Source organism: Oncorhynchus kisutch, linkage group LG18 (assembly GCF_002021735.2).
Source record: "Oncorhynchus kisutch isolate 150728-3 linkage group LG18, Okis_V2, whole genome shotgun sequence".
In the NCBI taxonomy this organism is placed as follows: Eukaryota; Metazoa; Chordata; class Actinopteri; order Salmoniformes; family Salmonidae; genus Oncorhynchus; species Oncorhynchus kisutch.
In genome coordinates, this window is record NC_034191.2 from 43,825,916 (window position 1) to 43,845,286 (window position 19,371).

The 19,371-nt window shown below is 42.7% G+C and overlaps 1 protein-coding gene across 2 annotated transcripts in view; it reads right to left on the reverse strand.

Annotated features, from left to right (window-relative positions):
* The window catches only part of LOC109908880 (protein jagged-1b), a 47,991-nt gene that overhangs the window by 22,419 nt on the left and 6,201 nt on the right, over window positions 1-19,371 (reverse strand). For both annotated transcript variants that reach the window (XM_031796116.1, XM_031796117.1), the window contains exon 2: window positions 18,954-19,286. In XM_031796116.1, the coding sequence (XP_031651976.1) occupies window positions 18,954-19,286 (333 nt within the window). The remainder of the gene's footprint in view (window positions 1-18,953; window positions 19,287-19,371) is intronic.

Consider the following 19,371-nt stretch of genomic DNA (forward strand, 5'->3'; position numbering starts at 1 on the left):
TCTCTCTCTCTCTCTCTCTGTTGTGTATTTTATTCCTCTCACTCCATTTAGGATGGGCACCATGACCCTCCCCCTCCAGTCACTCCCCACCTCTCTCTCAGACATGGGCAGGGAAGGATATCCCGGCTGAGCCAGGCTGTACAAACACAGCTCTACGACAGGAAGGACTCCCAGCCCCGAGAGAGGAATTTCCCTTACACACACGCGCGCGCACACACACACACCAAAAGTGCACATGAGAAATATGACAGTCAAAACTATCGACTATAACAGTATTTTTCTCTCTCTCTCTCTCTCTCTCTCTCTCTCTCTCTCTCTCTCTCTCTCTCTCTCTCTCTCTCTCTCTACCTCTCCACCTCCATCACCGCATTTTCTACATGAGCAGCACACCAATCATTCTGCTACCAGGCCCATTACCATGAAAACCCCTCTCTCATACAGATGGCACCACTCTCCTGAAGTATCAATAGCCCAACTGTAATTATAGACACACACACACACACACACACACACACACACACACACACACACACACACACACACACACGCCCCCTCAGTAACAGTGTTGTCATGACAGCGGTGCTTGAAGCTGGATACCACCACACCAGCAACACCCGAATGGAATCACAGCAACAGTGGGTCCATCCCAAATGGCACGCTATTCCTTATATAGTGCACTATACCCTATGGGCCCTGGTCAAAAGTAGTGCACTACGTATGGAAAATAGGGTGCCATTTGAGACACAGCCAGTTTTACCTTTCCAAGACAGACCAACCCGCTAGTGTGAATTTACAACAGGTACATGAATAGAAGGGGTTATGTTAAATAGTAGTAAGAATATGGATTCGCCAATGAGGCAGCAGCGTAGCCTAACAGTGAGAGTGTTGGACTAGTAACCAAAAGGTTGCAAGATTGAATCCCCGAGCTGACACGGTACAAATCTGTCGTTCTGCCCCTGAACAAGGCAGTTAACCCACTGTTCCCAGGCCGTAATTGAAAATAAGAATTTGTTCTTAACTGACTTGCCTAGTTAAATAAAGGTAAAAAAAGAAAATGAGAGTACATCCTGGTGAATTGATTTTGGCACAGCTTTGATAGGCATTTATAATACTGGCTGGAATACTGGCTGCTTTCTAAATAACTTAGAGCATAGAATTAGAATGACTTCTAATCTGACTATTTCTAAAAGAGAGAACCAACACTGAATGTACAAAACATTAAGAACACCTGCTCTTTCCATGACATAGACTGACCAGGTGAACCCAGGTGAAAGCTATGATCCCTTATTGATGTCACCTCAAATCAGTGCATATGAAGGGGAGGGGACCGGTTCAAAAAGGATTTTTAAGCCTCGAGACAATTGAGACACGGATAATGTATGTTCTAATCATATATATGTTTCACCTTTATTTAACCAGGTAGGCCAGTAGAGAACAAGTTCTCATTTACAACTAGAGGAAGAGGGCTCAGGGAAGAACCATATTAAATGCTATCAATATCATAATACTTGATCAAGCCTTACAATAACAGAGGGAAAACAAATCTATGCAGTGTGTGTGGAAATGGACATCCCTCTCCCTCTATTACAAGTTCATATATTGCTCTCATACTCTACCAGTTCCCTCTCCCTCTTTCTCTTCCCTTCCTCATTACGTACTGTGACACGCAGCTCTTCAGGGAAGTTAGGAACCGATATACACAGGCAGTTAGGCAAGCAAAGGCCAGCTTTTTCAAACAGAAAGTTGCATCCTGTAGCACAAACTCAAAAAGTTCTGAGACACTGTGAAGTCCATGGAGAATAAGAACATCTCCTCCCAGCTGCCCACTGCACTGAGGCTAGGAAACAATGTCACCACCGATAAATCCATTATAATTGAGAATTTCAATTAGCATTTTTCTACGGCTGACCATGCTTTCCATCTGGCCACCCCTACCCCGGTCAACAGCCCTGCACCCCCCACAGCAACTCACCCAAGCCTCCCCCATTTCTCCTTCATCCAAATCCAGATAGCTGATGTTCTGAAAGAGCTGTAAAATCTGGACCCCTACAAATCACCCGGGCTAGATAATCTGGACCCTCTCTTTCTAAAATTATCGGCCAAAATTGTTGCAACCCCTATTACTAGCCTGTTCAACCTCTCTTTCGTATCGTCTGAGATTCCCAAAGATTGGAAAGCTGCCGTGGTCATCCCCCGATTCAAAGGGGGAGACACTCTAGACCCAAACTGCTACAGACCTATATCTATCCTACCCTGCGTTTCTAAGGTCTTCGATAGCCAAGTTAACAAACAGATTACCGACCATTTCGAATGCAATCTGGTTTCAGAGCTGGTCATGCGTGCACCTCAGCCACGCTCAAGGTCCTAAACGACATCATAACCGCCATCGATAAGAGACATTACTGTGCAGCCGTATTCATCAACCTGGCCAAGGCTTTTGACTCTGTCAATCACCACATCCTCATCGGCAGACTTAAAAGCCTGGGTTTCTCAAATGACTGCCTCGCCTGGTTCACCAACTACTTCTCTGATAGAGTTCAGTGTGTCAAATTGGAGGGCCTGTTGTCTGGACCTCTGGCAGTCTCTATGAGGGTGCCACAGGGTTCAATTCTCGGGCTGACTCTCTTCTCTGTATACATCAATGATATCGCTCTTGCTGCTGGTGATTCTCTGATCCACTTCTACACAGACGACACCATTCTGTATACTTCTGGCCCTTCTTTGGACACTGTGTTAACTAACCTCCAGACGAGCTTCAATGCCATACAACTCTCCTTCCGTGGCCTCCAACTGCTCATAAATGCAAGTAAAACGAAATGCACCTGCCAGCCCATCCAGCATCACTACTCTGGACGGTTCTGACTTAGAATATGTGGACAACTACAACTACAAATAAACTATGAGTTTACAGCCAACTGGTTAAACTGTAAACTCTCCTTCCAGACTCACATTAACCTCTCTAGGGTAGGGGGCAGCATTCGGAATTTTGGATGAAAAGCATGCCCAAATTAAACGGCCTGCTACTCGGGCCCAGAAGATATGATATGCATATAACTGGTAGATTTGGATAGAAAACACTCTAACGTTTCCAAAACTGTTAAAATAGTGTAAGAAACTGTTTTGGCAGGCGAAAATCTGCGAGAAATCCATTCTGGAAGTTTTTTTATTTTCATTTTGTAGTTTTCCATTCAATGCCATTACATTGACTTAGGACTCAATTTGCAGTTCCTATACCTTCCACTTGATGTCAACAGTCTTTAGACATTGTTTCAGGCTTGTATTCTTATAAATAAGGGAGTAAGACCAGTCTGAATGAGTGGACCCTCCCGTGTCGCAGAGCTTTTTCATGCGCAATCCCGAGAGAGTGCATTTCTTGTTTACCTTTTATATTGACGACGTTATTGTCCGGTTGAAATATTATAGATCATTTAGGCTAAAAACAACCTGAGGATTGAATATAAACATCGTTTGACATGTTTCTATGAACTTTACGGATACAATTTGGATTTTTTTGTCTGCCTGTTTTGACTGCATTTGAGACTGTGGTTTACTGAAGAAAACACGCAAACAAAACAGATGTTTTTGGATATAAAGAGACTTTATCGAACAAAAGGAACATTTATTGAGTAAATTCATGTCTTCTGAGTGCCATCAAAGAAGATCATCAAAGGTAAGGGATTAATTTTATCTATATTTCTGAGTTTTGTAACGCTTTTGCTTGGCTGGTTACTGTTTGTAATAATTTGTCAACTGGGCTATGTTCTGGGCTAGGTATGTTCTGGGCTAGGTATGCTTTCGCCGAAAAGCATTTTATAAATCTGACACCGTGGTTGGATTAACAAGAAGTTCATCTTTAAACCTATGTAAAACATGTTTTGTTTTCTGAATTTTTATAATGAGCATTTCTGTATTTGAATTGGGCGCTCTGCAATCTCACTGGATGTTGGCCAGATGGGACGATAGTGTCCCACATACCCTAGAGAGGTTAAGCATCTCCAATCCAAAATTAAATCTAGAATTGGCTTCCTATTTCGTAACAGAGCATCCTTCACTCATGCTGCCAAACATACCCTCGTAAAACTGACCATCCTACCGATCCTCGACTTTGGCAATGTCATTTACAAAATAGCCTCCAACACTCTACTCAACAAATTGGATGCAGTCTATCACAGTGCCATCTGTTTTTTCACCAAAGCGCCATATACTACCCACCACTGCAACCTGTACGCTCTCGTTGGCTGGCCCTCGCTTCATACTCGTCGCCAAAACCACTGGCTCCAGATCATCTACAAGTCTTTGCAGCTCACAGATCACTGCACCTGTACATTGCCCATCTGTAAATAGCACATCCAACTACCTCATCCCCATACTGTATTTATTTATTTATCTTGCCCCTTTGCACCCCAGTATCTTTACTTGCACATTCATCTTCTGCACATCTATCACTCCAGTGTTTAATTGCTATATTGTAATTACTTCGCCACAATGGCCTATTTATTGCCTACCTCCCTTATCTTACCTCATTTGCACACACTGTATATAGATTTGTTTTCGACTGTATTATTGATTGTATGTTTGTTTATTCCATGTGTAGCTCTGGGTTGTTGTATGTGTCTAAATGCTTTGCTTTATCTTGTCCAGGTCTCAGTTTTCAATGAGAACTTGTTCTCAACTAGCCTAGCCTGGTTAAATAAAGGTGAAATAAAAATGGCTTCTCTCGCACTACCTCTTTCTTTACACATTGTTATCTGTCTCTCAAGCAGAGGATGGATGGAATTGGAGGAGACATACAGGGAGAAAAATACAAAGAGAGTAGCAATGCATATACACTGCGTTTCAAAGGTTTGGGGTCACTTAGAAATGTCCTTGTTTTCCATGACAACATACATGAAATGTGTTGCAAAATGAATAGGAAATATAGTCAAGATGTTGACAGGGTTATAAACAATGATTTTTAATTGAAATAATAACTGTGTCCTTCAAACTTTGCTTTCGTCAAAGAATCCTCCATTTTCAGCAATTACAGCCTTGCAGACCTTTGGCATTGTAGTTGTCAATTTGTTGAGGTAATCTGAAGAGATTTCACCCCAGGCTTCCTGAAGAACCTCCCACAGTCAAGCTGCTCCCACAATGGCTCAAAGGGGTTGAGATCAGGTGACTGTGCTGGTCACTCCATTATAGACAGAATACCAGCTGACTGCTTCCTCCCTAAATAATTATTGCATAGTTTGGAGCTGTGCTTTGGGTCATTGTCCTGTTGTAGGAGGAAATTGGCTCCAATTAAGCGCCGTCCACAGGGTATGGCTTGGAGTTGCAAAATAGATTGATAGCCTTCCTTCTTTAAGATCCCAGTAACCCTATACAAATCTCCCACTTTACCACCACCAAAGCACTTCAGACCATCACATTGCCTCCACCATGCTTGACAGATGGCGTCAAGCACTCCTCCAGCATCTTTAAAAAAATTTCTGCATTTCACGAATGTTCTTCTTTGTGATCTGAACACCTCAAACTGAGATTAATCTGTCCATAACACTTTTTTCCAATCTTCCTCTGTCCAGTGTCTGTGTTCCTTTGCCCATCTTAATCTTTTCTTTTTATTGGCCAGTCTGAGATATGGCTTTTCCTTTCCCAGCCTAGAAGGCTAGCGTCCGGGGGTTGCCTCTTCGCTGTTGACGTTGAGAATGGTGTTTTGCAGGTACTATTTAATGAAGCTGCCAGTTGAGGACTTGTGAGGCGTTTGTTTCTCAAACTAGACACTAATGTACTTATCCTCAGTTGTGCACCTGGGCCTCCCACTCCTCTTTCTATTCCGGTTAGAGCCAGTTTGCATTGTTCTGTGAAGGGAGTAGTACACAGCGTTGTACGAGATCTTCAGTTTCTTGGCAATTTCCCGTATGGAATAGCCGTCATTTCTCAGAACAAGAATAGACTGACGAGTTTCAGAATAAAGCTCTTTGTTTCTGGCCATTTTGAGCGTGTAATCGAACCCACAAATGCTGATGCTCCAGGTACTCAACAAGTTTAAAGAAGGCCAGTTGTATTGCTTCTTTAATGAGCACAACAGTTTTCAGCTGTGCTAACATAATTGCAAACGGGTTTTCTAATGATCAATTAACCTTTTAAATTATAAACATGGATTAGCTAATACAATGTGCCATTGGAACACAGGAGTGATGGTTGCTGATAATGGGCCTTTGTACGCCTATGTAGATATTCCATTTAAAAAATCTGCTGTTTCCAGCTACAATAGTCAAGTACAACATTAACACTGTCTACACTGTATTTCTGATCAAATTGTTGTTATTTTAACCTTTCTGCAAGTAAGGCTAGTTTCCTGAATTTCCTCCAGTCTGACGTGCCCAAAGTAAACTGCCTGTTACTCAGGCCCAGAAACTAGGATATGCATACGAAAACACTCTGAAGTTTCTAAAACTGTTAAAATAATGTCTGTGAGTATAACATAACTGATATAGCAGGTGAAAACCCGAGGAAAATTGATCCGTAAATATTTTTTGGGGAGCTCAGAATGACTTCCAATGCAATGCCATTGAAAGATCTAATTTCCGTCTCCCAGATTTCAGTTCCCATGGCTTCCAGTAGATGTCAACAGTCTTTATACAAGGTTTTAGGTTTAAGTATTTGTAGTCGTTCCAAGTTGAGCGCCAGGGCAAAAGTAGTGGGCGCGCTCTTTGTTCTTTTCCTTTGCTATTGAACATAGTAATCTCCGTCTGAAATATTAGCGTTTATTTAGATATTAGATAACCTGAGGATTAATAAAAAACATTGTTTGTCTCGTTTAGATGAACTTTGCTGGTAACTTTTTGGAATCCTTTGTATGCAAGTTGAAGGACTGGATTATTGAATTCAATGGCGCCAACTATACAGCGTTTTTGGGATATAAAGATGGACTGTATCGAACAATACAACCATTCATTGTGTAGCTGGGACCCTTGGGATTGCAAACAGAGGAAGATCTTCAAAAGTAAGTGATTTATTTTATCGCTATTTGTTATTTCGTGACGCCTGTGCTGGTTTGCAATATATGTTAATGTGAGGTGATATCCTCAGACAATCGAATGCTATGCTTTTGCCGTAAAGCCTTTTTGAAATCTGACAACGCAGTTTGATTACCAAGATTCTAAGCTAAAGAATCATGTATGACACTTGTATTTTCGTGAATGTTTAATATTATGATTTTGTATTTTTTTTTTATTTTACCTTTTTATTTAACTTTATTTAATTTTGTATTTGAATATGGGGCACTCCGATTTCACCGGATGTTGTCGAATTTGATCCCGCTAGTGATGGTGTACACAGTTGAAGTTTACATACACTTAGGTTGGATTCATTAAAACTCACTTTTCAACGACTCCACAAATTTCTTGTTAACAAACTATACTTTCGGCAAGTCGGTTAGAACATAAACTTTGTGCATGACACAAGTAATTCTTCCAACAATTGTTTCACTGTATCACAATTCCACTGGGTCAGAAGTTTACATACACTAAGTTGACTGTGGCCTTTAAACAGCTTGGAAGATTCCAGAAGATGATGTCATGGCTTTAGAAGCTTCTGATAGGCTAATTGACATCATTTGAGTCATTTGGAGGTGTACCTGTGGTTGTATTTCAAGGCCTAACTTCAAACTCAGTGCCTCTTTCCTTGACATCATTGGAAAATCTAAAGACATCGGGGGGGGGGGGGGGGGGGAGCATCGTGACCCTGTCCATATAATTACGCCTCTGTTCCTTTATGCTTTCCACTTTTTGTTTTTCTTTCATTCAGGACATGATTAGTATCAGACTCTTCACCCCCTCCCATTCCACCCCTCCTCCTCTCTCTCTGTCTTTGAGTAACATTCTTAGCAGGTTAATTGGCTTGACAAAGGTATGTGATTCCAGGCTACTTCAAATGCTCTGAAACAACAGAGCCCTTGCGGCATTGGCATGTTCCCTCCCTGACTCACCCTCATCTCCCCATCGTGTCCCCCTCGCCTCACCTCCCCGGCCCACAGCGAGACGCCCCCTCCGGTTTCCGCAGGAAATTACCTTGTCTGGTCACTTGGCTGCTAAAAATCCACACTTGTGTGTTTAGTGTGAGGCACGGCGAGTGAGAAAGTAGGTATGGGGATGGGTGTGTGTGTGTGGTCACTGGATGGCCTCTCAAAAGTTCTCCAGTTTCTACTTTCTCAGTAAACCGGATTCAAGGTTGTGGAGAGAAAAAATCTGTTCATCCCAAAAATATAGACATCTACCCTCAAGTACACATCCCACACACTCTCTTTTCCCAGAGATGAGATGTCAGGTTAGTGAGTCAATCAACCACAGACCGACAGCAGAACAGAATGAGAGCAGTGTTCGTGTGTTAATCATGAGTAGTATGTGTGAAATGCTAGTGTATGTGATGTAAACAGAGAAGTCTACTTTCTTGGGGACCTGAATATTGACAGGTTTTCATCAAGCTGTACACTGAAGAGGAAGCTTCTTACTGTAAACAGTGCCTGTAATCTGGATCAGGTTATTAATCAACCTACCAGGGTGTTTACAAACACTACAGGCACAAGATCATCCACATGTATTAATCCCATTTTTACTAATGCTGTAGAACTTTGTTCGAAAGCTATATCCGTACCCATTGGATGCAGTGATCACAATATAGTTGTTGATAAACATGCGCCTGTAAAGAAACTGACTGTTAGAACTGTTAAGGCTCCATGGATTGATGAGGAATTTAAAAAACTGTATGGTTGAAAGAGATGGGGCAAAAGGAGTGGCTAATAAGTCTGGCTGCACATCTGACGTACTGCAAATTGAGAAATTATGAGACTAAACTCAACAAAAAGAAGAAGAAACGTTATTATGAAGCCAAGATCAATGATATAAAACACTATAAAGTACTTTAAATTAAACTAGGGACAGAAAGACAAATTAAACTCCATCTACCATCAAATCAGATGGCTTATTCATTATTTTAATGATTATTTCATTGACAAAGTGGGCAAATGTAGGCAGGAAATGCCCATGACAAACAGTGATTAATTATATTCATGTATAAAAAAAACGAATAATGATAGAAAAGCATGGCAAGTTTGAATTTTGTAAAGTTAGTGTGGGAGAGGTGTAAAAAGTATTGTTACCGATCAATAATGACAAACCTCCTGGCATTGACAACTTAGATGGAAAGCAACTGAGGATGATTACTGACTCTATAGCCACTCCTATCTGTCATATTTTTAATCTGAGCCTAGAGCAAAGTCTTTGTCCTCAGGGCTGGAGGGAAGGCAAAGTAATTCCGCTACCCAAGACTGGTAAAGCGGCCTTTACTGGTTCTAACAGCAGACCTATAAGCTTGCTGCCAGCTCTTAGAAAACTGTTGGGATAAATTGTGTTTGACCAAATACAATGCTATTTCTCTATAAACAAATTAACAACAGACTTTCAGCATGCTTATAGAGAAGGGCACTCAACATGTACTGCACTGACACAAATGATTGGTTGAGAGAAATTGATAATAAGAAGATTGCAGGAGCTGTACTGTTAGATTTCGGTGCAGCATTTGAAATTATTGATCATAACCTACTGTTGAAAAAAGTAGTGCTATGGCTTTTAAACCTCTGCCATATTGTGGATTCAGAGCTATCTATCTAATAGAACTCAAAGGGGTTTATTTAATGGAAGCGTCACTAATGTCAAACATGTAAAGTGTGGTGTACCGCAGGGCAGCTCTCTAGGCCCTCTACTCTTTTCTATTTTTACCAATGACCTGCCACTGGCATTAAACAAAGCATGTGTGTCCATGTATGCTGATGATTCAACCATATACACATCAGCAACCACAGCTAATGAAGTCACTGAAACCCTTAACAAAGAGTTGCAGTCTGTTTTGGATTGGCTGGCCAGTAATAAACTGGTCCTGAACATCTCTAAAACTAAGAGCATTGTATTTGGTACAAATCATTCCTTAAGTGCTAGACCTCAGCTGAATCTGGTAATGAATGGTAAGGCTGTTGAACAAGTTGAGGAGGCTAAATTACTTGGCGTTACCTTAGATTGTAAACTGTCATGGTCAAAACATATAGATTCAATGGTTGCAAAGATGGGGAGAGGTCCAGCCGCAATAAAGAGATGCTCTGCTTTTTTGACACCACACTCCAAAAAGCAAGTTCTGAAAGCTCTAGTTTTGTCTAATCTTGATTATTGTCCAGTCGTGTGTCCAGTGCTGCAAGGAAAGACCTAGTTAAGCTTTTTGGGATAGGGGGCAGCATTTTCACTTTTGGATGAACAGTGTGCCCAGAGTGAACTGTCTCCTACTCTGTCCCTGATTCCAATATATGCATATTATTAGTTGTATTGGATAGAAAACACTCTGAAGTTTCTAAAACTGTTTGAATGATGTCTGTGAGTATAACAGAACTCATATGTCATTCGAAAACCTGAGAAAAATCCAACCAGGAAGTGGGACATCTGAGGTTTGTAGTTTTTCAAAGCTTTGCCTACCGAGTACATATTGAGCTATGGATGAGGTTGCACTTACTAGGGCTTCCATTAGACGACAACTGTCTTTTGAAAGTTGAATGAGGATTCTACTATAAAGGAGGGGCTCATGAGCCCTGTTTGAGTCAGTGGTCTGGCAGAGAGCCTCGGTCTCATGACGCGCTCCCGACAGAGTTACCTTGCGTTCCAGTGCTTTTTCTGAAGACAGGAATTCTCCGGTTGGAACATTATTGATGTTTATGTTAAAAACATCGTAACGATTGATTCCATACATCGTTTGACATGTTTCTAAAGGACTGTAACAGAACTTTTTGAGTTTTTGTCTGGATGAAATGCTCGCGCCTCATGAAGATGGATTACTGGGCTGAACATGCTAACAACAAGTGGCTATTTGGACATAAATGATGGAACTTTATGGAACAAATCAGTCATTTATTGTCGAACTGGGATTCCTGGGAGTGCCTTCTGATGAAGATCATCAACGGTAAGTGAATATTTATGGTGTTGTTTCTAACTTTGTTGATTCCAAAATGGTAGCTATTCCTCTGGCTGTTTTGGGTTATGAGCGCCGTTCTCAGATTATGCTTTTTCCATAAAGTATTTTTGAAATCTGACACAGCGGTTGCATTAAGGAGAAGTCTATCTTTCATTCTGTGAATAACACTAGTATCTTTTATCAATGTTTATTATGAGTATTTCTGCTAAAATCACCAGATGTTTTGGAATCAAAACATTACTGCACATAAGCCGCCAATGTAAACTGAGATTGTTGGATATAAATATGCACATTATCGAACAAAACATACATGTATTGTGTAACATGATGTCCTATGAGTGTCATCTGATGAAGATCATCAAAGGTTAGTGATTCATTTTATCTATATTTCTGCTTTTTGTGACTCCTATCTTTGTCTGGAAAAATGGCTGTGTGTTTTTGTGACTTGGCTCTGACCCAACATAATCATTTGTTGTGCTTTAGCTGTAAATAATTTTTGAAATCGGACACGATGGGTAGATTAACAAGATGTTTATCTTTCATTTGCTGTATTGGACTTGTTAATGTGTGAAAGTTACATATTTCGGAAAAAATAAAAAATAAATTCGCGTGCTGCCTTTTTAGCGGAATGTTGTCGGGGGCTAGAAAGGTTAAAGTGCAGCTGGCCCAGAACAGAGCGGCACATTTTGCTCTTCATTGTAATCAGAGGGCTAATATTAATTATACGCATGCCAGTTTCTCTTGGCTAAGAGGAGAGGAGAGACTGACTGCATCATTTTGATAAGAAACATGAATGTGTTGAAAATCCCAAATTGTTTGCATAGTCAACTTACACACAGCTCTGACACAAACACTTATCCTACCAGACATACCATCAGGGGTCTTTTCATAGTCCCCAAATCCAGAACAAATTCAAGAAAACATACAATATTATATAGAGCCCTTATTGCATGGAACTTCCTTCAAAATCATATTGCTCAAATAAACAGCAAACCTGGTTTCAAAAAACAGATAAAGCAACACCTCCCGGCACAACGCCTCTACCCTATTTGACCTAGATAGTTTTGTTGTATGCCATTGATATGTAGGCTACGTGCGCCTTTTTAAAAAGGTATGTAGTTCTATCCTTGAGCTGTTCTTGTCTAATGATGTTCTGTATTGTGTCATTCTGTATGACGTATCATGTTTTGTGTGGACCCCAGGAAGAGTAGCTGCTGCTTCTTGTAACAACTAATGGGGATCCTAATAAAATACAGAATACCAAAGTTAGAGACTGTGGCTTCCAAGGCGCCATAGAGAGATTAAAAAGAAGGATATGACTTGGAAGATGACATATAAAGGACAGGGAACTCCACTTGGGACCCAGGGGTTTATCCAATTCACTACGTTGCATTCACTGTGTCCCTGAAAAGGGATGCCCCCAGGGAAACCGTTAATAGTATGACCATTGTTCCCTGCTACATCTAATTCCCACCGCAAAAGAAGCTACAGTGAGCTCCAAAAGTATTGGGAAAGTGAATTTTGTTTTGCTGTTATGGTTCTGTACTCTAGCACTTTGGATTTTGGATTTTAAATGATACAATAGCTTTGAGGTTAAGTTAAAGTGCAGATTGCCAGCTTTAATTTGAAGGTATTGTCATCCATTTTGGGTGAACTTACAACACTTTTTGTACATAGTCCCCCCATTTTAGGGGACCAAAAGTAATGGAAAAATTCACTTATATGTGTATTAAAGTTGTCAAATGTTTCGTATTTGGTCCCATATTCCTAGCACGCAATGATTACATCAACTACACAATTGTTGGATGCATTTGCTGTTCGTTTTGGTTGTGTTTTAGATCATTTTGTGCCCAATAGAAATGAATAGTAAATCATGTATTGCGTCCTTTTGGAGTACCTTTCTTTGTAAATAAGAATAGAATATGTTTCTAAACACTTCCTGTAGATGCTACCACGATTACGGATAGTCATGAATGAATCGTGATTAATGATGAGTGAGAATGTAACAGAAACACAAATGTCATACCCCCCAACAAATGCTAACCTCCCCCGTTGTTGCAATGGTGAGATGTTAGTCTGTCTCGTGGGTATGACATTTGTGCGTCTGTAACTCTCTCACTCATCAGTACTCACGATTCATTCAGGACTGTCGTAGTCGTTGTATCACTTCAAATTCATATGCTGGAGTACAGAGCCAAAACAACAAAACATTTGTCACTGTGCCATTACTGTTGGAGCTCAGTGTATGTGGTTTAACATCAACAGAGGGACAGAAATGAGAGCAAGAGCAGTAACAAGCAAAGGAATGGGTTTCCATGGGGATAAAGAACAGAGAGAGAGAGAGAGAGACAGTAGGAGAGAGAGAGAGTATGAGAGATATGGAGAGAGACAGTAGAAGAGAGAGAGAGTATGAGAGATATGGAGAGAGACAGAGAGAGTAGGAGAGAGAGAGAGAGAGAGAGAGAGAGAGAGAGAGAGAGAGAGAGAGAGAGAGAGAGAGAGAGAGAGAGAGAGAGAGAGAAGGAGAAAGTGTGTGGGAGTGTTGACAGATGAGTGATTTCAGAGGGGGTGGACACATGGGATGGAGGATAGAGTAGTAAAGGTAGAGGGACAGAAAAATGGAGGGGGGTGCTAGAGGGAGCTGGGTGAGGAGTCAATACACTTCTGTAATTACACCTGCTCAACTACTTACAAAGCTGTGTTCCCATGCACTTCTTCAAACACAGCATACTCAGATGAACGCACGCACACGGACACACACACACACGGTCCCTCCAGGATCTCCAAGGTGATCTGCTTCCCCCTCCTAATATAGAAACTCCCATTTCAATCCAATTTGCACACAAATGAAATCATTAAAAGGCTGCCTCCCTAGAGAGACTTGTGTCCTCCAGGTTATTAACTTATCTCTAAAAAACACAAGGCTCAATCCCTGACGGAATCCACTTTCTCTGTGTGTCATGATACACTGCGAGCATGGGGTGCTAATTGACAGCATGCATGCCAGTCGATTTGTGCCTGCGCTCCTGCGCTGTGTGGCTACAGAAGCATATACAGTAGGGGAGTATGAGAGGGCGAGAGAGGAGTGTGTGTGTGTGTGTGTGTGTGTGTGTGTGTGTGTGTGTGTGTGTGTGTGTGTGTGTGTGTGTGTGTGTGTGTGTGTGTGTGTGTGTGTGTGTGTGTGTGTGTGTGTGTGTGTGTGTGTGTCCAATGTCAGCCCCACAGGTGAGCGTGTATGGGAGAGTCAGTGGCGGACAAAGGAGAGGAAAGCACAAAGGAGGAGTAGAGAAAGCGAGTGAAAGAGAGGGAGCGACCCAAATGAAAGAACGCTCCAAGTGAGCTCTCTGTCCTCCTCTCTCCTCTCATAACCCCTTGGTGACTGGGCCAGCCTGACTACCCACACAACGCCAATGCACAGGTAAACCCGTGGTGTGTGTGTGTGTGTGTGCGTCCGAGCGTATTAGAACCAACCTAGAACACAGTAGAGTACTGGCTGAATGACATGTGCGTAAATCCTCTACTTTGCGTGTTTGACAGCAGGGCCATTTTTAGTTTGATATATTTAGACGTTTTAACCACTAACTCTCACGAACCCTTAGTTAACAAATAGTAGTCCTTCCTCAACAGTTCTGTGGATATATGCCTCTTTGTCCGTTCTAGCGTGGCCATCTATTGACAACCCTGAGAACCCTAGTTTGGGAACTATGAGACATATTTCAACTATGACCTTTGACTGCTGACGGTTCCTGGTACTACAGCCCTCACAAGACTGGCCCATATTCACGAGGTTAGTCGTGTAAACAAGTATGTGTGGCACGGAAGGTCTTTCACTCTACAACCTGAACATACAACACAATACTGTACAAGCATGTCTTTTTAAGTAAACTTTATGAACAAATAAGGCAAGTGGTGGGAGAGAATGAAGAAAGAAAAGAAAGAGAGTGAAAAAAAATGGTATTATTAAAGATGATATGGTTACCGAAACACACACACCACACACACATACACGCACGCACTCTGAACGCGAGTCCCGACAGCTGAGAGCTCTCTCCCTCTGGCAGTGAACCTGACCTGGAATCAGATTTAGGGGCTTTAACACTTGAGGTCAGGATTATGAATGATTGACCTAAGATTGGCCTAAGATGAAGAGATGGGGACCACAGCCCGTTCCGTTCTTTTTAATGCCGTTTGTTTAGTGCCTATCACAAAGTCATTTGTCACAGGACTCTTAACAAAAGACTAAGCCCAAGCCCTTCCTCTAAAGCCAGCCCAAGGCAACAACAGCACGATGGGAGAAGTTGTTGGGAGTAGACAGCAAAGCAGGCCACTTAAACAGTTCAGTGTACATCATACTGTAACATTGATGTCAACGGGAGCCCGAAAGTTCAAGTCAGGCAGAGCAGATCTAGAGATATGATTCTTAACTGACTTGCCTAGTTAAATAAAGGTTTAAATACAAATAAAAATACATTTGAGAGGAACAAGACATTAGAGAGATTAGAATGCACCTTTGTCTAAGAGCTGCCTGGCAACTCCTTCTGGTGTACCGCCTATTCACTCCTTCCATTCATTCAGAAACAGTGTAAGTTTCCTCTGCCACATAGACAACGACAAAAAGACAAACCCCACAGACCCCCCCCCCCCTCTTCCACCAATCAGATATGAGGTTGGAAACAACAGCAGAGACCGTGCGACTTGAGAGAGACGACCTCACGGTTCTAAAATGCTTTGATATTTTATATCTGAACGGAAACGCCTTGGCTAAAACGTCCCAGACCGGGCCGCTAGCTGTCCCTGGACTTGGGAGTCAAACTGCAGCCAAATACTTCAGTCCATATGATTAGACAGTGAGGGGCTGGGAGACACATGTGCGCACACAAACACACACACACACTTCCCTGAATAGATGAGTGGAGAGAAAGAGCAAGGGCAGGAGATAAAGAGAGCTCACCTTTCCTCATAATGACTGTGCTCACCTGTTCATCCCCCTCACCTGGGGCAGAGGGATCAGAATACTGCCTGAGCACCCCTCCCCCCCCCCCCCCCGTCTCCCCCCTACGGCCTCTCCCCTACCTCCCAGAGATGGCCAGGTCTTTCGGAGCATGCAGTTGCATGGTTTGCTAACTATCTGTCTGATAGAACTCAGTGCACTCAATTTGATGGGCTTATGTCTGTTAAATTGTTTGTCTTGAATGGTGTGCCCCAAGGCTCTGTACTTGGTCCTCTCTTATTCACTATCTATATAAAGTATTTAGACAAAAATGTCCAAAATGCACAACTTCATTTTTATGCTGATGATACTGTTATTTACTGTTGTGCCTCGTCTCTTACAAAAGCTTTCCAGAACATGCAAACTGCTTTTTATACCGTTCAACATACCTTGTGTCAATTGAAGCTTATCCTCAATACTGAGAAAACTAAACTAATGGTGTTTTCTAATGCAAGAAATAGACCTTTGAACTTTTCACCTATTATTACCTGTCCGGGCAAGGAGATTGAGGTTGTAACCTCATATAAATATCTTGGAATTTTAATTGATGACGGCCTCCCTTTTAAATTGCATATTCAACAACCTACAAAAGATTTGAAGCTGAAATTGGGATTTTATTTTCGGAATAAGGCCTGTTATTCTTTTGAAGTCAGAAGGAGGCTAGTATCAGCTACATTTATGCCTTTACTAGACTATGGGGATATTTTATATATGAATGCTTCCGCTCAGTGTTTGAGATCAATTGACACTCTTTACCATGGCACTTTGAGATTTATTTTAAACTGCAAAACCCTTACGCACCACTGCACTTTGTATACCAGGGTTGGCTGGCCTTCTCTAGTCACTCGTAGGCTCAGTCACTGGTATACTTTTATTTACAAAGCTATTTTGGGTTTACTACCTTTTTATTTGTGCATTTTTATGTGGTGGGTACTCTCTTCGTTCGCTGGACTTTATCCTGCTAACTGTTCCAAATGTCCGAACTGCATTTGGTAAAAGGGCTTTTATGAACTCTGCACCATCGTCTTGGAACGCCTTACAAAATACTTTTAAACTGGAAGAACTTGTCCCGATTGGTGTTTTTAAATCACTGATGAAGGATTTTGAGGCTGATTCCCAGACCTGTCAATGTTTTTAATTTACTGTTTTATACTCTTGTGAATTCAATGGTTTTTACTAGATTACTTGTAGTTTTTCATGTTGTCTGTCCGTAATTTTTTGTAATGACTTGGTGCTGCCTATCTTGGCCAGGGCGCTCTTGAAAAAGAGATTTTAATCTCAATGAGCCCTTCCTGGTTAAATAAAGGTTAAATAAAAAATAAAGCCATCCCCATAGAGATGCTGGCCTGCCTCGGAGTCCCCCCCCCCCCCCCCCCCCCCCCCCCCCCTCCTTCCCCTGCAGCACAGCCCGCCCCACGGCCAGGTCCTGAAACTGTTCCAGACAAGACTTTCTGCTGGAGAATTTTCTCACACTCATACCTGCCACTCACACGCCTCCCCAACATGGAAGAGAGTCACTGATACGGACCGTGTATGAAGACACACTTCCACAGGCGAATGGACTGATACCGATTAACGTGAGGCGGATAAACGCGGAGGCGCTGCGTGCGTGCGCGCCTGTGTTCCAGATGCCTGAAGCCAGGACACACAGACCTGTGCGATCCAACACCAGACCAGCTGGTGAGCATGACCAGCCTTATTCCCGGTCCGCCTCTAAATCTCCACCAGGGCTTTGCACAATATTAAAAACATTATTACTAGGCAATATGAATATAATTACAACCATACCGTCAGCTCTCGTTCCCCATTACTATAATACTTTCATTATGAATAACCATTCAACCTCACGGAGGAGGTCAGAGACGAAGCATTCCAGACCTTAATCAAATATAGGCCGCTCGCATTGAGACAGCAAACGTTGAAATAAACAAGCGCTCCCATCTCAGGAAGGAAGACAATGTGGATCAGTCGTCCTGCGTGTGCCAAGTCATCTAAAAGGGATACTCGCTGTGGCTCTGGCCCTGAAACGACTCGGGCAAACAGACATTAATTATGGTAAAAAAAAAAAACAGGGAACTACTTCTAATGGGCGTGGATGAAGGGATGGAAGGACGGAATGAAAGGATGGAAATGGGGCTGCTCGTTGAGGACTTTAGTGCTCTCTACCACCAGCTAAAAGCGTTCACCCCCCTCCAGATGTCTTTCCAGTCCCTTTCCAAACCTCCCACCTCCCCCCCTCTCACCCCCCTAGCGAACATCTCAGGGCTTAGTAACAGTCAAATAGAACAACATATTTGTGAGCAGCAGCAATACACAAACCTATGTGAGCCAGAACCAACAGACTTGGACAGTCTTTGGTCAGGGGGCTTTTCTATCCCCCCCTCAAGCCCTCCACTCAACCTCAAGGCTTCAAAATTACTCTTTAATTGTATTTGTTGTTTCTATTTTCCCCTCTTCCTGTATTGTTTGGGTCCTCCTTATGGGGGACGGAAGACGAGAGAGATAGAATTGGATTATTGATGGGTCTAATGTGCGATTAATAGGCCTGCTCTTTAATGAGTACACGAGTCGTAGCCCCCAGCCTGGACTCCGTATCTGATACAGACACAGGTAAGTCGATACACGAAGTCAGACAGAGAGGAGCGATATCAGGGACTTTAACGGAGAAAAAAAACGCAACAGGGAAGAGTTTAGGAGGAGAGAGAGAAAGGGATGGATAAAGAGAGACAGAGGGAGAATGAGGGAGAGAGAGAGAGAGGAGGGAGAAAGAGCATCATCTCAGCATCGCACCCAGTGCCCGTGTTTAGACGAGCAGAAAACTGCCACTAGCTTGTGCAAATAGGAGCAAAGCCTCTTGACTGAATGCTAAGAGCTAGTGTCAACACTGTCACAGGTCTCTGTGAGTGTTGACCTACTTGAACCGCAACACGTTACCATGGTAACCACATTGTAGCTCCACTTCTATACTCACCGGCCAGGCGTATTTGAAGGGAATGACAATGTGTCCTGTAGTGACCTCCCCTCCTCCTCCCCCTCCTCCGTCGTGACCTCGATGACGGAGGGACTGGGTGTTGCCCCCCAGGACGGTGGTGCTGCCCGCCCCGAAGGTGCAGGCTCCGGTGGGGACGACGCGGGCCTGGTACTCCTTGAGGCAGGCCTTGAAGAAGGTGTCACACTGGTCCCTGAGAGAGCAGCGCTGCCCCTCGGTGGCCTGGAGGTCACAGCACTCTCCACTCTGCAGCACACCTTGGGGGTTCTGGAAGTGACGGATCTGCAGCTCAAACATCCCCACTGCACACACAGCCTGGAGAGAGAGGGAGACAAGAGAGTTAGGATGAGGTATAACTCACACACACACACACAGCCTGGAGAGAGAGGGAGACAGGAGA